The sequence below is a fragment of the Pristiophorus japonicus genome, chromosome 7, assembly GCF_044704955.1.
Source record: "Pristiophorus japonicus isolate sPriJap1 chromosome 7, sPriJap1.hap1, whole genome shotgun sequence".
In the NCBI taxonomy this organism is placed as follows: domain Eukaryota; kingdom Metazoa; phylum Chordata; class Chondrichthyes; family Pristiophoridae; genus Pristiophorus; species Pristiophorus japonicus.
In genome coordinates, this window is record NC_091983.1 from 217330483 (window position 1) to 217355942 (window position 25460).

Here is a 25460-nt window from a genome sequence, read left to right on the forward strand (position 1 = left end):
CACTGCACTGGAGTGTCAGCCTAGATTTACGTGCTCAAGTATCTGGAGTGGGATTTGAACCTGCAACCTTCTGACTCCGAGGCGGGAGTGCTGCCCACTGAGCCACGGCTGACATTGTACACACGAACACGGGCTGTGCACGAACACGGACTGAGGCAGGTCTAACCCCGACGGTAAGTACGAACAACGGAAAAAAAAAAGGTTAGTGAACATATTTAAAATAATTTTTTTTTTACAGCGGTTTACCCTGAAGGTGTTGTGGTGTTTTCTTTTTGCTATGATTTTTATTTTCAGGTCTTCCCACCCTCCCTGGGCCCGACTCAATCCTCGACAGCACTTTGGCGAGGATTGCATTTGCCGCCGAGATTGAGAGCTCCCGCCCGCTGCTGCCCAGGTTAATGGTGTAAGCCGTTGTTTGACCGGCGGGCGGTACTGCCATCTCTTTTAGAGGAATCTTTCAGGCAAAGTACCGCCCGGTCTCTCGGCGGCCATCAGCGGTTCTTTGGGCGGTACTTAGGTGGGCCCTGGCTTTGACCGAGTGCGGGCCCTGTCGGTGCTGACACGTGCTGGGTATCTGTCAGAGGGTGATATTACCTGCTTGTCGTCTCCCTCACTGCATGGTGTGAGAATGACCTGCGATCCTGGGAACAGGGTGGCCACAGACAGGCAGAGCTGGTGCTGAAGGATCTGCTGCTTACGGGTGTACGTCCATTCCTGGGGGAAATTAAAAATACAACCACTTTTAGGAGCATGTTCCGGGTTGAGTCAGGATCAGCACCTCGAGCTGAGGGACCCCGTGATATACCGTACCAGTGAGAGTGTCTGTCCACACAGCACACAGCTAGTGAGGGACTCCAGGGCTGAGGGCCGGACTGACCAGGTAAGGTGCCTTTGACACAAAGGCTGTGTGGTTACTGGTTAGTGGAATCACCGAGTCTGTGTGGTTACTGGTTAGTGGAATCACCGGGTCTGTGTGGTTACCGGTTAGTGGAATCACTGGGTCTGTGTGGTTACCGGTTAGTGAAACCTCTTGGCCTCCATTCACAGCCTGCCCGGTTGCTGAAAGTGCACTATTGTTAGATCAAAGTTATTGCCTCCGCTTTACTGCTTTCAGGGAAAGGAATTGTACAGTGTGTATGTACAGTATGTGTACAGTGTGTGTATACAGTGTGTGGACAGTGTGTGTGTAAAGTGTGTGTGTACAGTGTGTATGTACAGTGTGTGGGCAGTGTGTGTGTAAAGTGTGTGTGTACAGTGTGTGTGTACAGTGTGTGTACAGTTTGTGTGTACAGTGTGTGGGCAGTGTGTGTAAAATGTGTGTGTACAGTGTGTGGGTACAGTGTGTGTGTAGGCAGTGTGTGGGCAAAGTGTGTGTGTAAAGCGTGTCTGTACAGTGTGTGTGTACAGTATGTGTACAGTGTGTGTGTACAGTATGTGTACAGTGTGTGTACAGTGTGTGGGGGCAGTGTGTGTAAAGTGTGTGTGTACAGTGTGTGTGTACAGTGTGTGTTCAGTGTGTGGGGGCAGTGTGTGTGTACAGTGTGTGTGGGGACTGTGTGTGTGTACAGTGTGTGGGGACAGTGTGTGTGTACAGTGTGTGTGGGGACAGTGTGTGTGTACAGTGTGTGGGGGCAGTGTGTGTGTAGAGTGTGTGTGTAAAGTGTGTGTAGAGTGTGTGTGTACAGTGTGTGTGTACAGTGTGTGGGGACAGTGTGTGTGTACAGTGTGTGTGGGGACAGTGTGTGTGGGGACAGTGCGTGTGTACAGTGTGTGTGTAGTGTGTGTGTAAAGTGTTTGTGTACAGTGTGTGGACAGTGTGTGGGGACAGTGTGTGTGTACAGTGTGTGTGTACAGTGTGTGGGGACAGTGTGTGTGTAGTGTGTGGGGACAGTGTGTGTGTACAGTGTGTCTGTACAGTGTGTGTGTACAGTGTGTGGGGACAGTCTTTGGGGACAGTGTGTGTACAGTGTGTGTGTGACAGTGTGTGTGTCCAGTGTGTGTGTAGTGTGTGTGTACAGTGTATGTACAGTGTGTGTGTACAGTGTGTGTCCCCAGTGTGTGTGTCCAGTGTGTGTGTCCAGTGTGTGTGTAGTGTGTGTCCCCAGTGTGTGTGTCCAGTGTGTGTGTCCAGTGTGTGTGTAGTGTGTGTGTACAGTGTATGTACAGTGTGTGTGTACAGTGTGTGTGTCCAGTGTGTGTGTCCAGTGTGTGTGTAGTGTGTGTGTACAGTATATGTACAGTGTGTGTGTACAGTGTGTGTCCCCAGTGTGTGTGTACAGTGTGTGTGTCCAGTGTGTGTGTAGTGTGTGTGTACAGTGTATGTACAGTGTGTGTGTGACAGTGTGTGGGGAAAGTGTGTGGACAGTGTGTGTGATGTATCTGAATGTGAAGACATGAGTGTGAGAGAGAGAGAGAGAGACAAAGCAAGATCCCGAGTGAGCTGGAGCAACCGAGACAGAGCCACGATAAGAGCGAGACAGCGAGCCCCTGTCTTCCTTCACCTGGTTGTTTGCTGGGATACTGTTTCTTTGGATGCAGTGCTCGAGTCTGACGGTCAGCAAATTTCCATCTCCTGTTTTCAGAGTCTCCACACAGTCCTGTCTTTGCCGGATTACTCCCGGGTGGGAATCCGATTCGATGGGAATTCTGCAGCAAGCAAAGAAAGTCAACTCTGAGCATCAGTCTGGTCAGCGTTTCCCTCAGAACGGGCAGGAGGGAGCGGAGTGGGCGGGAGGGAGGGAGATAGGGAGCAGGCGGGAGGGAGGGAGGTAGGGAGCGGGAGGGAGGGAGCAAGAGAGTGGAGTGGGAGGGAATGAGGGAGGGAGATAGGGAGCAGACGGGAGGGAGCGGAGTGGGCGGGAGGGCGGGGGGAGTGGGCGAGAGAGAGCAGGAGAGTGGAGCGGATGGGAGGGAGGGAGATAGGGAGCAGGAGAGAGCAGGAGAGTGGAGCGGGTGGGAGGGAGGGAGGGAGAGAGAGCAGGAGAGTGGAGCGGGCGGGAGGGAGGGAGATAGGAGCGGGAGAGAGCAGGAGAGTGGAGTGGGAGGGAGGGAGGGAGGGAGCAGGAGAGTGGAGTCGGTGGGAGGGAGGGAGGGAGATAGGGAGCGGGAGAAAGCAGGAGAATGAAGCGGGCAGGTGGGAGGGAGAGAGGAGAACAGGCAGGGCTATGGGGAATGACCAGGAGAGTGGGACTAATTGGATAGATCTTACAGAGAGCCAGTACAGGCACGATAGGCCAAATGGCCTCCGTCCGTGCTGTATCATTCTCTGATCACCCTGACACGCCAACTGCTGCAGTACCACTGAAAGCAAGACCCACTGAGCTTGAAGGTGCGTCTCACAGTGAGGGTCCTCAGGCATTCCACATCCTGCTGGTGCATCACTCCCTTTGAGAAGAGGGGCCTGGGCCTGCAGTAATGGTCTGCTGAAACGAGGTAGGTCACCTCTGTTCCCAGATGCAGGTGTAAGGGTCCACAGAGCACGTCTTGTGTCTAAGCTGCCTGGCATCCCTCCATGGGTCCTCCTGAGCTTACCCATGATGTCAGACGGGGGGGTCCCCATTGCGATCCCCACTGCCACCAGCAATAGGTGCCAAAAAATAAATAATTTACAACAAAGGCTCCTCGGAATCTAAGTGCCAGCAGGGAAGAGAAATGGCTGAAATAGATTCCCCTTGACGTCACTGTGACCTGTAGGATGTTACCTTGACCTATTGGCTGATACATCCTGGATGCCCACGTCACACGGGCGCGATGTGGATCTAACGGCCTGGATGGCGGGAATGCGATGCCCCGCAGTTTGCACAAGGGGTTATGGGGAGCGGGCAGGGAAGTGGAGCTGAGTCCATGATCAGATCAGCCATGATCTTATTGAATGGCGGAGCAGGCTCGAGGAGTATGGCCTACTCCTGCTCCTATTTCTTGTGTTCTTATGTTCTTAATTCAGTCCTGCCCATTGGAAACTGGATGGGGGCGTAAAGTGGACAGGCCCCCAACGAAGGGGGTGGGGGGGGTGGGGGGGGAGTTTGCCCCCATATCCCACTCCCCATCGCCGCCTTCATCCACCGCACTGGTGGGGGGGTGGGGGCGAAAGGGTGGCAGGAGTGGACAATCTCGGCCTCAGCGTTGCCGGGCTATTTGACCAAGAGGTTGAGTGGAGGCCGGATGCAACAGGGCAGCCCGTTCTCAGTCCAGGCGGAGAGCAGGACGGGTCAGTCCGAACCCGCCCGCTGTCACCGGCGAGAGGCTCATGTTGCCGGTGAGCTAAGAAATCAAGTTGCTCCTCCATGGAGCAGAGACGGCAGGGACATGCGGAGGTGGGGGAGGAAGGGGGGGGGCGGGGCAGATGATAGTGGGAGTGGTAGTACAGAGCGGGAAATGAACCTGGAGCCACCCTGGTCTGTGGTCCTCAGTACCGCATACGCTGGGCACTGCAGTTGCCAGTGGAGCACAGGTGGAACACGATATTTTACTGACGAAAGAACGGACTGCATTCCCCGTTCTCGCTCTCCCTCTCTCTCACGCCACACGGGACGAACAGGAACCTACTTGAGTTCCGGGTACACGTTCTCCAAGTACCATCTGAAGGACTTGCAGTTCAGATTCCTCCTCAGCTCCACCCTGCTGCGGACACTGCAAGGGAAACACAGACCCTGTAACTGTTATGTATGTATGCTTGGGTACACTAGCCATCAGGTGGCGCCACTGTCAGAGGTCATTAGGCTGTGCGCACGTGTGCGCGGCCCAGGTATAAAAGGCCAGCCATCTTGTAATGTGATCACTTTGGGCCCTAATAAAGTAGAGCCAGGTTTGCACCTGTTCGGAGTTTACAGTATTCAGTCTTTTGAGTTATTGCATACACAGCAGTAACAAACCTTCCCACCCCCTCAGTGAACCAATGGGCAAATCTTTGGCAGGAGGAGTCCGGCATCCTCACGTTCACCAACAACCTGCATTTATATAGTGCCTTTAACATAGTAAAACGGCCCAAGGTGCGTCACTGGAGCCACACTGCGGCACATACGGAGAGGTTAGGACAGGTGACCAAAAGCTTAGTCACAGAGGTAGGTCTTAAAGAAGGAGAGAGAGGCGGAGAGGTTTAGGGTGGGAATTCCAGAGCTTAGGACCTTGGCAGCTGAAGGCAGGGCCACCGATGGTGGAGTGATTAAAATCAGGGATGTATTCAGTACAGAATTGGAGGAGTGCAGATGTCTCGGGGGGTTGTAGGGCTGGAGGAGATTACAGGGATCGGGGGCGGGGGGGGAGCGGGGGGCGAGGCCATGGAGGGATTTGAAAACAAGGTTGAGAATTTGAAAGTAGCGAGCGGGAGAGAGCAGAGTGGGACTTGGTGCGAGTTAGGATACAGGTGGCAGAATTTTGGATGAGCTTAAGTTTATGGAGCGTGGAAGATGGAAGGCAGGCCAGGAGTGCTTTGGAATAGTCAAGTCTAGAGGTAACAAAGGCATGGATGAGGGCTTCAGCAGCGGATGAGCTGAGGCAGGGGCGGAGACGGGCGATGTTACGGCGGTGGAAATAGACGGTCTTACTTACACTGTGGATACGTGGTCAGAAGCTCATGTCAGGGTCAAATATGACACCAATATTGTGAACAGTGTGGTTCAGCCTCAGGCAGGAGTTGGGGAGAGGGATGGAGTCGATGGCTAGGGAACGCAGTTTGTGGCGGGGACCGAAAACTCTGAATACAGCTAAAGAACAGTCTGACAAGGGGTCATCGACCTGAAACGTTTATCTCTTTCCCACCACAGATGCTGCCTGGCCTGCTGTCTCTGATCCCTGTGTCTGTCTCTGATCCCTCTGTCTGTCTCTGATCCCTCTGTCTGTCTGTCTCTGATCCCTCTGTCTGTCTGTCTCTGATCCCTCTGTCTGTCTGTCTCTGATCCCTCTGTCTGTCTGTGGTCTCTGTCTGTCTGTCTGTGATCCCTCTGTCTGTCTGTCTGCCTGTGATCCCTCTGTCTGTCTGTCTGTCTCTGATCCCTCTGTCTGTGGTCTCTCTGTCTGTTTGTCTGTCTCTGATCCCTCTGTCTGTCTGTCTGTCTGTCTCTGATCCCTCTGTCTGTCTGTCTCTGATCCCTCCGTCTGTCTAGCTGTCTCTGATCTCTCTGTCTGTATGTCTGTCTCTGATCCCTCTGTCTGTCTAGCTGTCTCTGATCCCTCTGTCTGTCTGTCTTTCTCTGATCCCTCTGTCTGTCTGTCTGTCTGTGGTCTCGCTGTCTGTCTGTCTGTGATCCCTCTGTCTGTCTGTCTGTGATCCCTCTGTCTGTCTATCTGTCTCAGATCCCTCTGTCTGTCTGTCTGTGGTCTCTCTGTCTGTCTGTCTGTGATCCCTCTGTCTGTCTGTGATCCCTCTGTCTGTCTGTCTGCCTGTGACCCCTCTGTCTGTCTGTCTGCCTGTGACCCCTCTGTCTGTCTGTCTGTCTGTCTCTGATCCCTCTGTCTGTCTGTCTGTGGTCTCTCTGTCTGTCTGTCTCTGATCCCTCTGTCTGTCTGTCTGTCTCTGATCCCTCTGTCTGTCTTTCTGTCTGTGGTCTCTCTGTCTGTCTGTCTGTCTCTGATCCCTCTGTCTGTCTGTCTCTGATCCCTCTGTCTGTCTAGCTGTCTCTGATCCCTCTGTCTGTCTGTCTGTCTGTCTGTCTCTGATCCCTCTGTCTGTCTGTTTGTCTGTCTGTGGTCTCTCTGTCTGTCTGTAGTCTCTCTGTCTGTCTGTCTCTGATCCCTCTGTCTGTCTGTCTGTCTGTCTCTGATCCCTCTGTCTGTCTGTCTGTGGTCTCTCTGTCTGTATGTCTGTCTCTGATCCCTTTGTCTGTCTGTCTCTGATCCCTTTGTCTGTCTGTCTCTGATCCCTCTGTCTGTCTAGCTGTCTCTGATCCCTCTGTCTGTCTGTCTCTGATCCCTCTGTCTGTCTGTCTGTCTGTGGTCTCTCTGTCTGTCTGTCTGTCTGTTTGTCTCTGATCCCTCTGTCTGTCTGTCTGTCTGTCTGTGGTCTCTCTGTCTGTCTGTCTGTCTCTGATCCCTCTGTCTGTCTGTCTGTCTGTCTCTGATCCCTCTGTCTGTCTGTCTCTGGTCTCTCTCTTTCTCCCTCTTTCCCTCGCTCTGCCTCCTGGTCTCTCTCTCTCTCTGGTCTATCTATGATCACTCTCTCTGTCTGTCTGTCTGTCTCTCTGAGAGGGTTAGATTTTGAGAGATTACACAAACTAAGCTTGGATTCTCTTTAATATAGAAGGTTAAGGGGTGATTTGATTGAGGTTTTTAGGAATTTGAAAGGAATTGATCGGGTCGCTGGAGAGGAACTTTTTTTTGCCGGTGGTGGAGTCTAGGATAAGCAATGTTCCCTCTAAGCTGTGCAACCACATAGCTCTCTGCTGGTCCCACACAACCCGGGAACGGCTTTTCAATGTTAAATGCACAAAACTGTGAATAGGCTGCACAGCCCCTTAAAGGGGCCACGCACCCAAAGGAAACTGCGGGGAACATTGAGGACAAGGGGACAGACATAACCTTAAATCAGAGCCAGGTCATTCAGGAGAGAAGTTAGGAAACACTTCTTCACACAAATGACGGTAGAAGTGTGGAACTCCCTTCCACAAAAAGCAGTAGATCCTGGCCCAATTAATCATTTTAAATCTGAGATTAACAGGTTTACATGTGTATTAATGGATATGGAGCCAAGGCAGTTGGATAGTTAGATACAGGTCAGCCACAATCCCATTGAATGGTGGAATAGGTTCCTCCTCTGCCACTCTCTCTCTCTCTCTGTATCTGTCGCTATCTCGCTCTCTCTCTCTGTCTCTCTCTCTATCTGAATTTCTCTCTCTCTGTATCTCTCTCTCTCTCTGTATCTCTCCATCTCTCTCCGTCTCTATCTCTCTCTCTCTATCTGAATCTCTCTCTCTCTGTATCTCTCTCTCTCTCTGTATCTCTCCGTCTCTCTCCGTCTCTATCTCTCTCTCTCTGTATCGCTCTCTCTCTCTCTGTATCTCTCTCTCTCTGTATCTCTCCGTATCTCTCCGTCTCTGTATCTCTCTGTATCTCTCCGTATCTCTCCGTCTTTATCTCTCTCTCTGTATCTCTCTCTCTCTGTCTCTCTCTCTCTACCTCTCCCTCTATCTGAATCTCTCTCTCTATGTATCTCTCTCTCTCTCTGTATCTCTCTCTCTCTTTGTCTCTCTCTCTCTACCTCTCCCTCGATCTGAATCTCTCTCTCTATGTATCTCTCTCTCTCTGTATCTCTCTGTATCTCTCCGTCTCTCTCTATCTCTGTCTCTCTGTATCTCTCTCTGTAGCTCTGTCTTTGTATCTGTCGCTACCTCTATCTCGCTCTGTATCTCTCTCTCTCCGTCTCTCTCTCTCTACCTCTCCCTCTATCTGAATCTCTCTCTCTATGTATCTCTCTTTCTCTCTGTATCTCTCTGTATCTCTCTCTCTCTGTCTCTCTCTCTACCTCTCCCTCGATCTGAATCTCTCTCTCTATGTATCTCTCTCTCTCTGTATCTCTCTGTATCTCTCCGTCTCTATCTCTCTCTCTCTGTATCTCGATCTCTCACTCGCTCTCTATCTGTATCTCTCTCTCTATCTGCAAAGCTCTCTCTCGCTCTGTCTGTCTCTCTGTTTGTCTCTATCTCTCTGTCCCTGTTCCACTCTCCTCCCTCCCCCTCTCCCCCCTCCCCCGTCTCCTCCCTCCCACCTCTCCCCCCTCCCCCCAGACCCTCTCTCTCTCCCGCCCCTTCCCCCTCTCCCTGTCTAAGTCCCGAAGCGCAAACACAGAGGGGCCGAAATAATGCCTTGACGTTAACGTGGCACAATGGTGTTTTCGCCCGGGGAGAGGGGCGCCCCTGGGAAAATTGCCCCGGAGATTTGGGGAGCGCTATCCTGGCAGCATTGTGCCCTGGGCCGGTGTGCAACCGGCTACGATATCACCAGCGTGCGAGCTGACCCCATGCCGACCCCTCACCGCCCCGCAGGTTGTGTAGTTGGCGGACATACGCTGCTGGGCTCGCCTTAAAGCGGAGCCTTTAGTGCCCAGGCCTCGTGTTGACCGAATTCCGTTTTGGGTGCCGGGCTGCCGGCCCTGGTGGCCACTAAAGGACCTGCAGGGTGAGCAGCGGCCTCCTCTGTGCATCGCTGGACTCAGTGCTCCCCTTCCTTGTCGGAACGCACGGCCCAATTCCACGGCGGGGGCGGAACATCCGGGCCGGGCCCCGTAAGGTCAACCCTCCCGATCCGGGCGAAGGGAAGATTAATTCCCAGAATCCTTTGATACTCACTCTCCATAGGGCCGGCCTTTGGCGGATGGCCGGGCCGCGTAGTAAAAGCGTTTGAACTCATCCATCCAGACTTCAACCGTGCGCTTCGTGTTTCTGTAAAACAGAGGGTGAAGGGGGAGGGGCGGGGCGGGGGTAGAGAGGAGGGGAGGGGCGCGGGAAGAGAGGTGGGGAGGAGAGGAGAGGATGGGGGGTGGTGAGGGGTGGGGTGGGGAGGGGAGAGGAGGGGAGGGGAGGGGGAGGAGAGGGGAGGGGAGGGGAGGAGAGGGGACCGGAGAAGAGAAAACCCGGAGGAGGGGTGGGGGGGGGGGCAGAGAGTGGGGGTGAGAGAGAATGGGGGTGAGTGAGAGAGGGGTGAGAGTGAGTGGGGGTGAGTGAGAGAGGGGTGAGAGAGAGTGGGGGTGAGTGAGAGAGGGGTGAGAGAGGGGTGGGGGGGCAGAGAGTGGGGGTGAGAGAGAGTGGGGTGAGAGAAAGTGGGGGTGAGAGAGAGGTGAGAGAGGGGTGAGTGAGGAGGTGAGGGGGGTGAGAGAGAGTGGGGGTGAGTGAGAGAGGGGTGAGAGAGAGGGGGGGTGAGTGAGAGAGGGGTGAGAGAGGGGTGGGGGGCAGAGAGTGGGGGTGAGAGAGAGTGGGGTGAGAGAAAGTGGGGGTGAGAGAGAGGTGGGAGAGGGGTGAGTGAGGAGGTGAGGGGGGTGAGAGAGAGTGGGGGTGAGAGAGAGAGGGGTGAGAGAGAGGTGAGAGAGGGGTGAGTGAGGAGGTGAGGGGGGAGAGAGAGAGTGGGGGTGAGAGAGAGGTGAGAGACAGGTGAGTGAGGAGGTGAGGGGGAGAGAGAGAGGGGGATGAGAGAGTGGGGGTGAGAGAGAGGTGAGAGACGGGTGAGTGAGGAGGTGAGTGGGAGAGAGAGAGGGGGATGAGAGAGTGGGGTGAGAGAGAGTGGGGTTTAGAGAGAGGTGAGAGACGGGTGAGTGAGGAGGTGAGGGGGGAGAGAGAGAGTGGGGGTGAGAGAGAGGTGAGGGATGGGTGAGTGATGAGGTGAGGGGGTGAGAGAGAGGGATGAGAGAGTGGGGGAGAGAGAGAGTGGGGGTGAGAGAGAGGTGAGGGACGGGTGAGTGATGAGGTGAGGGGGTGAAAGGGATGAGAGAGTGGGGGTGAGAGAGAGTGGGGGTGAGAGAGAGGTGAGGGACGGGTGAGTGAGGAGGTGAGGGGGGTGAGAGAGGCGGATGAGAGATTGATGAGGTTTGTGGTTGGAAACTGATTCATTGATCCATTTGGTCTATCGTGCAGAATTAGGAGCAGGAGGAGGCCCTACAGCCCCTCGAGCCTACTCCGCCATTCAATGAGATCATGGCTGATCTTTGACCCCAACTCTGCTTCCCGCCCGATCCCCAGATCCCTCAGGGAATGAGTAAGAAAGAATGGAAGCCTCGCAGTTACACACGTCTCGCTGGAACGGCGCTGCAGCATTTTACATGCGGTGAATTCATGCCATCACAGCGGACAAGTACACCTGGTGCACAGCAAGATCCCACATATAGCAAGTTATTATTTAAATGGAGAAAGATTGCAAAGTGCCGCAGTACAGCAGGACCTGGGGGTACTTGTGCATGAAACACAAAAGGATAGTATACAGGTACAGCAAATGATCAGGAAGGCCAATGGAATCTTAGCCTTTATTGCAAAGGGGATGGAGTATAAAAGCAGGGAAGTCTTGCTACAGTTGTACAGGGTATTGGTGAGGCCACACCTGGAATACTGCGTGCAGTTTTGGTTTCTGACGGGACTGGACAGGTTAGATGCAGGACGAATGTTCCCGATGTTGGGGAAGTCCAGAACCAGGGGACAAAGTCTAAGGATAAGGGGTAAGCCATTTAGGACTGAGATGAGGAGAAACTTCTTCACTCAGAGAGTTGTTAACCTGTGGAATTCTCTACCGCAGAGAGTTGTTGATGCCAGTTCATTGGATATATTCAAGAGGGAGTTAGATGTGGCCCTTACGGCTAAAGGAACAAGGGGTATGGAGAGAAAGCAGGAAAGGGATACTGAGGGAATGATCAACCATGATTTTATTGAATGGTGGTGCAGGCTCGAAAGGCCGAATGGCCTACTCCTGCACCTATTTTCTATGTTTCTATGTTTCCATATTTAAGAAAGGCTATACTTGCTTTGGAGGCAGTTCAGAGAAACATAGAAACATAGAAAATAGGTACAGGAGCAGGCCATTCAGCCCTTCTAGCCTGCACCGCCATTCAATGAGTTCATGGCTGAACATGAAACTTCAGTACCCCCTTCCTGCTTTCTCACCATAACCCTTGATCCCCCGAGTAGTAAGGACTTCATCTAACTCCCTTTTGAATATATTTAGTGAATTGGCCTCAACTACTTTCTGTGGTAGAGAATTCCACAGGTTCACCACTCTCTGGGTGAAGAAGTTTCTCCTCATCTCGGTCCTAAATGGCTTACCCCTTATCCTCAGACTGTGACCCCTGGTTCTGGACTTCCCCAACATTGGGAACATTCTTCCTGCATCTAACCTGTCTAAACCCGTCAGAATTTTAAACGTTTCTATGAGGTCCCCTCTCATTCTTCTGAACTCCAGTGAATACAAGCCCAGTTGATCCAGTCTTTCTTGATAAGTCAGTCCCGCCATCCCGGGAATCAGTCTGGTGAATCTTCGCTGCACTCCCTCAATAGCATGAATGTCCTTCCTCAAGTTAGGAGACCAAAACTGTACACAATACTCCAGGTGTGGCCTCACCAAGGCCCTGTACAACTGTAGCAACACCTCCCTGCTCCTGTATTCAAATCCCCTCGCTATGAAGGCCAACATGCCATTTGCTTTCTTAACCGCCTGCTGTACCTGCATGCTAACCTTCAATGACTGATGTACCATGACACCCAGGTCTCGTTGCACCTTCCCTTTTCCTAATCTGTCACCATTCAGATAATAGTCTGTCTCTCTGTTTTTACCACCAAAGTGGATAACCTCACATTTATCCACATTATACTTCATCTGCCATGCATTTGCCCACTCACCTAACCTATCCAAGTCACTCTGCAGCCTAATAGCATCCTCCTCGCAGCTCACACTGCCACCCAACTTAGTGTCATCCGCAAATTTGGAGATACTGCATTTAATCCCCTCGTCTAAATCATTAATGTACAATGTAAACAGCTGGGGCCCCAGCACAGAACCTTGCGGCACCCCACTAGTCACTGCCTGCCATTCTGAAAAGTACCCGTTTACTCCTACTCTTTGCTTCCTGTCTGACAACCAGTTCTCAATCCACGTCAGCACACTACCCCCAATCCCATGTGCTTTAACTTTGCACATTAATCTCTTGTGTGGGACCTTGTCGAAAGCCTTCTGAAAGTCCAAATATACCACATCAACTGGTTCTCCTTTGTCCACTTTACTGGAAACATCCTCAAAAAATTCCAGAAGATTTGTCAAGCATGATTTCCCTTTCACAAATCCATGCTGACTTGGACCTATCATGTCACCATTTTCCAGATGCACTGCTATGACATCCTTAATAATTGATTCCATCATTTTACCCACTACTGAGGTCAGGCTGACCGGTCTATAATTCCCTGTTTTCTCTCTCCCTCCTTTTTTAAAAAGTGGGGTTACATTGGCTACCCTCCACTCCACAGGAACTGATCCAGAGTCAATGGAATGTTGGAAAATGACTGTCAATGCATCCGCTATTTCCAAGGCCACCTCCTTAAGTACTCTGGGATGCAGTCCATCAGGCCCTGGGGATTTATCGGCCTTCAATCCCATCAATTTCCCCAACACAATTTCCCGACTAATAAAGATTTCCCTCAGTTCCCCCTCCTTACTAGACCCTCTGACCCCTTTTATATCCGGAAGGTTGTTTGTATCCTCCTTAGTGAATACCGAACCAAAGTACTTGTTCAATTGGTCTGCCATTTCTTTGTTCCCCGTTATGACTTCCCCTGATTCTGACTGCAGGGGACCTACGTTTGTCTTTACTAACCTTTTTCTCTTTACATACCTATAGAAACTTTTGCAATCCACCTTAATGTTCCCTGCAAGCTTCTTCTCGTACTCCATTTTCCCTGCCCTAATCAAACCCTTTGTCCTCCTCTGCTGAGTTCTAAATTTCTCCCAGTCCCCAGGTTCGCTGCTATTTCTGGCCAATTTGTATGCCACTTCCTTGACTTTAATACTATCCCTGATTTCCCTAGATAGCCACGGTTGAGCCACCTTCCCTTTTTTATTTTTACGCCAGACAGGAATGTACAATTGTTGTAATTCATCCATGCGGTTTCTAAATGTCTGCCATTGCCCATCCACAGTCAACCCCCTAAGTATCATTCGCCAATCTATCCTAGCCAATTCACGCCTCATACCTTCAAAGTTACCCTTCTTTAAGTTCTGGACCATGGTCTCTGAATTTACTGTTTCATTCTCCATCCTAATGCAGAATTCCACCATATTATGGTCACTCTTCCCCAAGGGGCCTCGCACAATGAGATTGCTAATTAATCCTCTCTCATTACACAACACCCAGTCTAAGATGGCCTCCCCCCTAGTTGGTTCCTCAACATATTGGTCTAGAAAACCATCCCTTGATTCACTTGGTTGATTCCGGGGATGAGGGATTGACTTATGAGGAAAGGTTGAGTAGGTTGGGCCTCTACTCATTGGAATTCAGAAGAATGAGAGGTGATCTTATCGAAATGTATAAGATTATGAGGGGGCTTGACAAGGTGGATGCAGAGAGGATGTTTCCACTGATGGGGGAGACTAGAACTAGAGAGCATAATCTTAGAATAAGGGGCCGTCCATTTAAAACTGAGATGAGGAGGAATTTCTTCTCTCAGAGGGTTGTAAATCTGTGGAATTCGCTGCCTCAGAGAGCTGTGGAAGCTGGGACATTGAATAAATTTAAGACAGAAATAGACAGTTTCTTAAACGATAAGGGGATAAGGGGTTATGGGGAGCGGGCAGGGAAGTGGAGCTGAGTCCATGATCAGATCAGCCATGACCTTATTGAATGGCGGAGCAGGCTCGAGGGGCCTTATGGCCTACTCCTGTTCCGAGTTCTTATGTTCTTATGTTCTTAGCATGTGAATGAATGGATAGATCACCATTTGGTTGAGGGAAGGGATGTGGGGCAGGACACTGGGAGAACTCCATGTAAATCGTACCGTGGGATCTTTTAACATCCACCAGAAGAGGCAGACAGGCCCTCAGTTTAATGCATCACTTGAAGAAATGCGCCTTCAACAATGCAGCATTCCCTCACTACCAATTTTCATCAGCAGGAAAGCAAATATCGGATGGCACACCTTGACCCCACATTGTTTAATCACCCGGTCTTCCAGTTTGAGCTGCCTTCTCTAGGCCGACAGTCCAGTGCAGTCCTGAGGGAGTACTGCACTGTCGGAGGTGCCGTCTTTTGGAAGACATATTAAACTGAGGCCCCGTCTGCTCTCTCAGGTGGATGTAAAAGATCACACGGCACTATTTCGAAGAGACCAGGGTAGTTATCCCTGGTGTTTAGGCCAATATTTATCCCTCAATCAACATAACTAAAACAGATGATCTGGCCATTGCTGTTTGTGGGAGCTTGCTGTGCGCAAATTGGCTGCTGCATTGTTTACATTACAACAGTGACCACACTTCAACAAGTACGTCATTGGCTGTGAGGTGCTTTGAGACGTCCTGAGGTGGTGAAAGGCGCTATAGAAATGCAAGTCCTTTCTGCCTTTTCTTTCTTTCTCTCTTATCTCGAGGCTGACTGACCCGCTGTGTATTTCCGGCACTTTCCTGCCTTTATTCCACCCTTTAGTTAAAGGTGCCTGTCAGATAACTCCTGTTAGCTGCAGTTCTCTGACATGGTTTGCAACTCCAGGGCGGGCCTACTCAAAATAGCTGCCTCCAGCCAGCTGATGAGCGGCCCCTGTAAGAATGCACCATACAAATCCAGGGTTACTTAGCAATAGGTGGACTATCCCTTTAAGAATTTGGCCGATGCAATATAGCCAATGTTATTAATTCAGCCAGTCCTGTCCAATCAGTGCTTACCCTGAGCGATAATTTCAAAATACCCCGACGAGGTTTTCTGCTGTTTTTGTTTGAACATAACTTTTTACCTTCTGCAGTTCAGTTTCACAGTCAACTAAATAGCATCTCTTCATGTCTGTGCACCAAGACACTCAGTGTCGGCAGCCTATTTGACTGTGACGGGCTTCACAGCCCAGACCCTCACCCAGTCACTTCAGGGAGCATTAAATCCACTTCACGACAATCATATTTGTTTTTTTACCTCCCATGTCATAACACTTAAAGGGGCCTCTCTCTCTCTCTCTCTCCCTCACACACACAAAAACACAATTGCTCAACAAAACCTTTGCCGGAATTCACAAAGGCATGCGTCGCAAACAGTGGAACGGACGGCCATGTTATACCCGCGTGACATCACCGCGATTAAAATGGCGCCTGGCTGCTCTCCTCATCCAAAAACGTTTTTTTCAACAAAAAAAAGTACTGCCCCTTTAAGAGGGAGGCTGTTGTTTGACCCGGGGGAGGCCACCGTAGACCCCCGCCGGTTCGGGAACGTACTTGATGTAGGTGTTAGCGTTGCCGTCCGGAAAAACGTAGGGATGTTTCTTGCGGAAGATGTGGCCGACTCGGCTGCAGGGGATGATCTCCAGGCTCCCACCACACATCCACACACGGAAGGACATCTCTGCAACAATGACATCAATTACATCGAATGTAGAGCACAGAAACAGGTCACTCTGCCCAGCAGCTCCTTGCCAGTGTCTGTCCTCAAGCTTCTTCCCACCCCTTAGGAGGGACCTACCTTGGAGGGGGTGCATTGAAGGAGAGCTTGAGTAGACTAGGCCTATGTTCTCTGGAGCTCAGAGGAATGAGAGGTGATCTCATTGAAACATAGGATTCTGAGCGGGCTTGACAGAGTAGATGCTGAGCACTTGTTTCCCCTGGCTGGAGAGTCTAGATCTAGGGCACACAGTCTGAGGATAAGGGGTCGGCCATTTAGGACTGAGATGAGGAGAAATTTCTTCACTCAGAGGGTTGTGCATCTTTGCAATTCTCTACTCGAGATGGCTGTGGATGCTCAATCGATGTGTATATTCAAGACTGAGGTCGATAGATTTTTCTGCACTAAGTGAATCAAGGGATATGGGGATCGGGCGGGAAAGTGGAGTTGAGGTAGAAGATCAGCCATGATCTTATTGAATGGCGGAACAGGCTCAAAGGGGCTGTATGGCCTACTCCTGCTCCTATTTCTTATGTTCTTAACCCTATCAGCATATCCTTCAATTCCATACTCCCTCATGTGCTTATCAAGCTTTCCCTTATATTCATCGATGCTATTCACTTTAACCACTCCCTGTGGCAGTGAGTTCCACGTTCTCACCACTCTCTGGGTAAAGAAGCTTCTCCTGAATTCCCTATTGGATTTATTAGTTGAACTTCCCTTATCCAGAACTCCCTTATCCAGAACCACGCCTCATCCAGAACCATTCCCGGCCACAGGGTGGCGCATGCGCAGAGCTCTGACATGAGCTCGCCGACGACTCCCTCAATCTCTGGCCTGGACCCATCGATCCACCGCCCTCCCTCCCCCCGCCCTCCCCCATGTTCTCCCTGCCGCACTCCAGCCCCAAGCCAGCCAGCTCCGATATCCCCTTGCTCAATACCTGCACCATCCAATTTAACATGACCTCCCCTCGTCCAGAAAAATCCCTTATCTCCAGAACAGGCCAGGGCCCGAGGGTTCCGGATAAGGGAGGGTCAACCTGTATCTTATATTTTTGCCCCCCCCCCCCCCGCCCCCTGTTCGGGTCTCTGCTACAATTAGAAACATTTAAAGATATGAGGTAAGCCATTTACGACCAAGATGAGGAGAAGCTTTTTCGCTCAGAGAATTGTGAACCTGTGGAATTCTCTACTGCAGAGAGTTGTTGAGGCCAGTTTGTTAGATATATTCAAAAGAGAGTTAGATGTGGCCCTTACGGCTAAAGGGATTAAGGGGTATGGAGAGAAAGCAGGAATGGGGTACTGAAGTTGCAAAAATGATCAGCCATGATCTTATTGAATGGCGGTGCAGGCTCGAAGGGCCGAATGGCCTACTCCTGCACCTATTTTCTATCTTCTCTACGTCTACCTTATTAAACTCCTTCATAAGTTTGAAGACCTTTGTCTGGTCACTCCTCAGGTATTGCCAACCGAAACCTCACCCAAACACCAAATGTCATATGTGAACCTAGATAGTGAATTTCAGCAAGCTATTTGACCACAGAACGCTTCACAGCTATGCCCCCGATCCCAGCATGGGGCTGAATTACTCTCCACTATTGGGCGGGATTGTGAATGAAATGACAGAAAATAGGGCACTGAGGCCTATTGCCACCTCTCCTCTCCGACCTCAAATTCCCTCCCCCTTTCCCCTCCTCCATTTCCAACACACCGAATGTAAATGCCGGTAAGGAGCGGGGTGGAGCCTCACCCAGCACATTTCCCTCCCGCCAGACCTTGCTATCACCGCTACCAGGGACGGCCGGGTGGAAGGTGTCAGTGGGCCTGGAGAAACATAGAAACATAGAAAATAGGTGCAAGAGTAGGCCATTCGGCCTGCTCCACCATTCAATAAGATCATGGATGATCATTCCCTCAGTACCCCTTTCCTGCTTTCTCTCCATACCCCTTGATCCCTTTAGCTGTAAGGGCCATATCTAACTCTCTTTTGAATATATCCAATGAACTGGCATCAACAACTCTCTGCGGCAGGGAATTCCACAGGTTAACATCTCTCTGAGTGAAGAAGTTTCTCCTCATCTCAGTCCTAAATGGCCAACCTCTTATCCTTAGACTTTGTCCCCTGGTTTTGGACTTCCCCAACATCGGGAACATTCTTCCTGCATCTAACCTGTCCAGTCCCGTCAGAATTTTATATGTTTCTATGAGATCCCCTCTCATCCTTCTAAACTCCAGTGAATATAGGCCCAGTCTCTCCTCATATCTCTTATCTATGAAGGCCAACAAACCATTTGCCTTCTTCACCGCCTGCTGTACCTGCATGCCAACTTTCAATGACTGATGTACCATGACACCCAGGTCTCGTTGCACCTCCCCTTTTCCTAATCTGCCGTCATTCAGATAATATTCTGCCTCCCTGTTTTTGCCACCAAAGTGGATAACCTCACATTTATCTACATTATACTGCATCTGCCATGCATTTGCCCACTCACCTAACCTGTCCAAGTCACCCTGCAGCCTCCTAGCATCCTCCTCACAGTTCAAACCGCCACCCAGCTTAGTGTCATCTGCAAACTTGGAGATATTACACTCAATTCCTTCATCTAAATCATTAATATATATTGTAAATAGCTGGGGTCCCAGCACTGAGCCCTGCGGCACCCCACTAGTCACTGCCTGCCATTCTGAAAAGGACCCTTTTATCCCGACTCTCAGCTAATGGAGGGAGAGGGCCTAGTGGTTGGCTCCTCTCCCTCCGTCTAGGCCCCAAAATCCTACCTTTTTAGGCCTCGGTGGAAATCTCCACCTTCCCTCTTTGAGGCTCTTCCTCCCTCCCTCCCCCTCCCCTTAACCTGCCTCGGCCTCTCCAGGCGCTGCAGTGACGCTCTGGCTCCACGCCGCCAGAATTTCCCGGCCCTCCCGCTTGCTGGCAGAGATCCCGCCGGGAGCCGGTCCATAATGACCACCCGAGTCAGGAAAATGGGTCAGGCTGAGATGGATGAAGTCCCGCCCACCTTACCCTGCCCCCCCGATGTGCATGCTCTATCTAGCACCGGTCACAGGTCATCGATCAGGAGCAGATACCCGGTTGACTCTCCCTTCCCCTTCAGCCCAGGCGATTATAGAGATCAATTATAGAGCACCTTCTTCCATCATCATTGAACGTGACTCAGAGAGCTTTCTTGACTCTGGTGCAATGATTAGCCGCTCTCAAGATGGATTTGACAGTGTAGTGGTTGTGTTACTGGACTAGTAATCCAGAGAACGTGAGTTCGAATCCCAGCATAGGAAATTTGAGTATTTTAATTCAGTTTTTAAAAAAGCTGGTGTCAGTAAAAGTGGCCATGAAGCTTCAGATTGTCGTAAAAATCCAACTGGTTCGTGAATGTCTTTAGGGAAGGAAATGGCAAAGTGCTGCAGTACAGAGGGACCTGGGAGTCCTTGTGCATGAAACACAAAACATTAGTCTGCAGGTACAGCAAGTGATCAGGAAGGTAAATGGAATGTTGGCCTTTATTGCAAGGGGGATAGAGTATAAAAGCAGAGAAGTCCTGCTACAACTGTACAGGGTATTGGTGAGGCCACACCTGGAGTACTGCATACAGTTTTGGTCTCTGTATTTAAGGAAGGATATACTTGCATTGGAGGCTGTTCAGAGAAGGTTCACTAGGTTGATTCTGGAGATGAGGGGGTTGACTTATGAGGATAGGTTGGGTCTATACTCATTGGAGTTCAGAAGAATGAGAGGTGATCTTTGCAAAACATATAAGATAATGAGGGGGCTCAACAAGGTGGATGCAGAGAGGATATTTAAACTCATAGGGAAGACTAAAACTAAGGGACATAGTCTCAGAGTAAGGGGCCGCCCATTTAAAACTGAGATGAGGAGGAATTTCTTCTCTCAGAGGGTTGTAAATCTGTGGAATTCTCTGCCCCAGAGAGCTGTGGAGGCTGGGACATTGAATATATTTAAGGCGGAGATAGACAGATTTTTGAGCGATAAGGGAGTCAAGGGTTATGGGGAGCGGGCAGAGAAGTGGAGCCGAGTCTATGATCAGATCAGCCCTGATCTCATTGAATGGCAGAGAAGACTCGAGAGGCCAAATGGCCTACTCCTGCTCCTATTCCTTATGTTCTTATGTAAACCTGCCGTCCTTGCCTGGCCTATATGTGACTCCAGTCCCACACTGACATTGTTGACTCTTCACTGCTCTCTGATGGGGCCTAGTGAGCCACTCAGTTGTGTCAATACTGCATCCATTGTTTCAAGAAGGTCCACCACCACCACTTTCTCAGGGCGACTGGGGATGGGCAGTAAATGCCAATGATCCTGATAATTAATTCCAATCCCATCCTGCTCAGGCGTCTGCTAGACCTCTAATCACCCTTGAGCTTATACAGTACAATAAGTAATAAAATAATATAAATTCAATGTTGATATCTCCCCCACCCCCCAATCTTACCAAAGTTTTCTCCACCCCAGATGTCCATCACAGTGTCGTACTTGCCCAGGTGGTTGAACCAGGCCTTGTCGATCACGAAGAGCCCTCCAGCTATTATTGGCGTCCTGTGGGAAACGAACGTGTTAGGATGTACACACACAGTTAAAACATGGTGGGAGTCTCTAATGAAAACAGGAACTTTAGACAGACACTCCAGCTACACCAGTGTGTGAACGAGAACAAAGTTGGCGAACTGGACCAGTACAGGCCCTCCAGCCCGGATTGTAACCTGGGGCCAGGAATCACAGTCACGGGGGCCAATCGATCCCTCGCTGATTCCGCCCAAAAGCCGGCGGAGATGGGGTAGGGTCTGGCGGGAAGGAGCGGGAAATCGCATGGGTCCAAGGAAATGGTGCTCGGAGCGGGAAGGGAGGAGTAGGGAAGGGTCTGCAGTGGAGTTGGCAAAACTCCAGGATTGTCATAGAATCATAGAAAATTACATCACAGGCCATTCGGCCCATTGTTTCCACGCCGGTCGAAAAAGAGCTACCCAACCTAATCCCACCTTCCTGCACTAGGTCCGTAGCCCTGTAGGTTACGGCTCTTTAAGTGCACATCCAAGTACCATTCAAATGTGCTGAGGGTTTCTGCCTCTACACCCTTTCAGGCAGTGAGTTCCAGACCCCCACCACCCTCTGCGTAAGAAATGTTTCTTCATCTCCTCTCTAATCCTTCTATCAACCTGGACTTTCAGGTATAAAAGGGGAAGCTGCACCCACCTTCATCACTTCAGTGCTGGCTAATAAAGGTTACTGGTCACAGAGTGACCTACTCTCAAGTATGGGCCTCGTGTGCATTTGTACTGTATAGTAAGAACATATCATTGGCGAAGAGAAACTGGGATTTAAACCATGCGAGCATGGCCACGAGCAGCACAGACGAGAGGTGCTATGTTGGTGATGATTGGGACGATTTTATTGAGAGACTACAGCAAAGTTTCGTCACTAAGGAATGGCTGGGACAGGATTCGGCCGACAAACGCAGGTCTCATCGCCTGACGGTTTGTGGATCCAGGGCGTACTCCCTGATGAAGGACCTTCTAGTGCCAGAGAAGCCGGCGGACAAGACTTTTGAAGAGCTCAGTAAGTTGCTCGGAGAACACTTTAAACCGGTGAGCAGTATGCACATGGCGAGACACCGGTTTTGCACACACCGGCGGCAAGAAGGGCAAAGCGTTCCAGACTTCGTGGCAGATCTCCGGTGACTGGCGAGCCTATGTAAGTTCCCAGATGCATGCAGAGCGGAGATGCTGCAAGACTTTTTTATTGTGGGCATCGGGCACGCTGGGGTTTTGAGGAAACTGATTGAGACCAAAGACTTGACTCTGGAAAGGGCGGCTTTGATGGCCCGGACATTTATCTCAGGGGAGGAAGAGACCAGAATGATATTTGACAAAAATCTTGGCGTAAATGCAGCAAATAAACAGGGAGTCAACATTGTTAACGCGGCACACAGTTCCCCAGGCAGACAGGGGCAATCGAACATGCCCGAGCATGTAGTCGAACCCAGAGGGGGAATTCAACAGAGACAATGGCTAGCTGAACTTCGATTCATGTCATCGCAAGGGACAATGCGGCCAGTAATGGGGCCATCAACACCTGTCAATGGTGCGCTTAAGGACAGTTACAGAGACAGTCAGAGATGATCGACTGGTAATGGACCTTTTGTTTCCAACAACGGCTCATGTTGGAGGTGTGGAAGCAAACATCCAGCCAGAGCTTGCAGGTATCAGCAATATACCTGCAGAAATTGCAACATCAGTGGTCACTTGGCGCGTATGTGCAGGAAGCCTGCAGCCAGGTTGATGTACGAGGAGGACGGGCCCGATGTAAGCCCTACGAGACCAAATGAACACTGGGGGAAATCGCTGGAAGCTGAAGTTCAGCGAGTTCAGGTGGAGCACATATACAGTTCATACATCAGGATGCCACCACCGATAATGATGAAAGTGCTCCTCAATGGCAACCCAGTATTAATGGAGCTAGACACGGGAGCCAGCCAGTCCCTGATGAGTATCAAACAGTTCGACAAGTTGTGGGCGTCCAAGGCCAGGAGGCCAAAATTATTGCCGATTGACGCACAGCTATGGACATATACAAAGGAGATCATTCCAGTGCTTGGCAGCGCCACGGTAGTCATGAACCACAAAGATTCGGAGAACAGATTGCCACTCTGGATTGTCCTGGGGGACGGTCCCGCACTACTGGGGAGGAGTTGGCTGGCTGTCATGAACTGGAAATGGGGCGATGTCAATGCAATTTTTTCTGTGGCGCGAATATCATGCTCACAGGTCCTGGACAAATTTGACTCATTATTTCAACCCGGCATTGGCACTTTCATGGGGGCCAAGGTAGTGATTCACATAAACCCGCACGCCAGGCCAGCACACCACAAGGCCAGAGCGTTGCTGTACGTGATGCGGGAAAAGATAGATTGCGAATTGGACCATCTGCTGAGGGAAGGCACCATCTCGCCAGTCGAATTCAGTGACTGGGCGAGCCCGATTGTGCCGGTGCTGAAGGCGGATGGGTCGGTCAGGATATGTGGCGATCACAAGGCCACCATCAATCGGGTGTCACTCCAAGACCAGTAACCGCTACCGAGAGCGGAGGACCTCTTTGCGACGCTATCCGGTGGCAAACTTTTTTCAAAATTGGACCTGACCTCAGCTTACATGACCCAGGAGCTGGCGAGTGAGTCGAAGAAGCTGACCACCATCACGACACACAAGGGGTTGTTTGAGTACAACAGATGTCCGTTCGGGATTCGCTCGGCCGCCGCGATCTTTCAGCGAAATATGGAAAGCCTCCTCAAGTCGATTCCAGGGACGGTAGTTTTTCAGGACGACATCCTCATTACGGGTTACGATACTGAAGAACACCTTCACAACCTGGAGGAGGTGCTACGCAGACTGGCCCGGGTAGGGCTGCGACTGAAAAAGGCGAAGTGCGTCTTCCTAGCTCCAGAGGTAGAATTCCTGGGGAGGAGGGTAGCAGCAGACGGGATCAGCCCTACTGCATCCAAGACGGAAGTGATCCAGAGAGCACCCAGACCCCGTAACACGACGGAGCTGCGTTCGTTCCTGGGGCTCCTGAACTATTTTGGTAACTTTCTTCCCAAATTGAGCACGCTGCTAGAGCCGCTACATGTGCTCCTACGCAAAGGTCGTGAATGGGTCTGGGGGGACAGCCAGGAAAGGGCTTTTAATAGAGCATGCAATTTGTTATGTTCCAACAATCTGTTAAAGCTATATGACCCATGTAAGAAACTTGTGTTAACGTGCGATGCGTCGTCCTATGGTGTCGGGTGTGTGTTGCAGCATGTCAATGCCAAGGGTCAGTTACAGCTGGTAGTTTATGCCTCCAGAAGTCTGTCCCAGGCAGAAAGGGGCTATGGGATGGTAGAAAAGGAAGCGCTTGCATGTGTATATGCAGTAAAAAAAATGCACCAGTACCTGTTTGGCAAGAAATTTGAGCCGGAGACAGATCACAAACCCCTAACGTCCCTTTTGGCCAACAACAAGGCCATAAATGCAAATGCATCAGCCTGCATACAGAGGTGGGCACTCACGTTAGCTGCCTATGACTATACAATTCTGCACAGACCGGGCACTGAAAACTGAGCAGATGCACTCAGCAGGCTCCCACTAGCCACCACCGAGGGGGCAACCGAGCATGCTGCTGAGATGGTCATGGCTGTTGAAGCCTTTGAAAGCGAAGGCTCACTTGTGACAGCCCGTCAGATCAAAGTCTGGACAAATAGAGACCGCTATTGTCTTTAGTCAAGAAATGTGTCCTGAATGGGAACTGAGAAGCCACATACGGGGCATGCCCTGAGGAATTTAAACCATTTCACAGGGGCAAGGATGAACTCTCGATTCAGGCCGATTGCCTACTGTGGGGAAACCGCGTAGTCATGCCCCAGATGGGCAGAGAGGCATTCATCAGAGAACTCCACAATGAGCACCCAGGCATTGTCATGATGAAGGCAATTGCCAGGTGACATGTTTGGTGGCCAGGGTTGGTGCAGACCTGGAACTTTGTGTTCGCAGGTGCAACACATGTGCCCAGCTGGGCAATGCGCCCAGGGAAGCCCCCCTTAGGCCCTAATCCTGGCCCGTCAAGCCTTGGTAACGCAGATATGTGGACTACGCAGGTCCTTTCATGGGAAAAATGTTTTTGGTTGTAGTAGACACCTATTTCAAATGGATCATAGAAACATAGAAACAAAGAAAATAGGTGCAGGAATAGGCCATTCGGCCCTTCGAGCCTGCACCACCATTCAATAAGATCATGGTTGATCATTCCTTCAGTACCCCTTTCCTGCTTTCTCTCCATACCCCTTGATCCCCTTAACCGTAAGGGCCATATCTAACTCCCACTTGAATATATCCAATGAACTGGCATCAACAACTCTCTGTGGTGGGAATTCCACAGGCCAACAATTCTCTGAGTGAAGAAGTTTCTCCTCATCTCAGTCCTAAATGGCCTACCCCTTATCCTAAGACTATGTCCCCTGGTTCTGGACTTCCGCAACATCGGTAACATTCTTCCCGCATCTAAACTGTCCAGTCCCGTCAGAATGTTATATGTTTCTATGAAATCCCCTCTCATCCTTCTAAACGCCAGTGAATAAAGGCCCAGTTGATCCAGTCTCTCCTCATATGACAGTCCAGCCATCCCTGGAATCAGTCTGGTGAACCTTCACTGCACTCCCTCAATAACAAGAACGTCCTTCCTCAGATTAGGAGACCAAAACTGAACACAATATTCCAGGTGAGGCCTCACTAAGGCCCTGTACAACCGCAGTAAGACCTTCCTGCTCCTATATTCAAATCCCCAGGTATGAAGACCAACATACCATTTGCCTTCTTTACTGCCTGCTGTACCTGCGTGCCCACTTTCAGTGACTGATGAAGCATGACAC

The 25460-nt window shown here is 50.8% G+C and overlaps 1 protein-coding gene across 3 annotated transcripts in view; it reads right to left on the reverse strand.

Moving 5' to 3' along the window:
• Positions 1-25460, reverse strand: part of galnt14 (UDP-N-acetyl-alpha-D-galactosamine:polypeptide N-acetylgalactosaminyltransferase 14 (GalNAc-T14)) — a 162833-nt gene that overhangs the window by 2093 nt on the left and 135280 nt on the right. For 2 of the 3 annotated variants that reach the window (XM_070884573.1, XM_070884576.1), the window contains 6 exons: positions 20496-20599; positions 15868-15994; positions 9279-9371; positions 4546-4629; positions 2502-2646; positions 595-714 (listed from right to left, as the gene is read on the reverse strand). In XM_070884573.1, the coding sequence (XP_070740674.1) occupies positions 595-714; positions 2502-2646; positions 4546-4629; positions 9279-9371; positions 15868-15994; positions 20496-20599 (673 nt within the window). The remainder of the gene's footprint in view (positions 1-594; positions 715-2501; positions 2647-4545; positions 4630-9278; positions 9372-15867; positions 15995-20495; positions 20600-25460) is intronic. The other variant, XM_070884574.1, reaches the window with a different exon arrangement.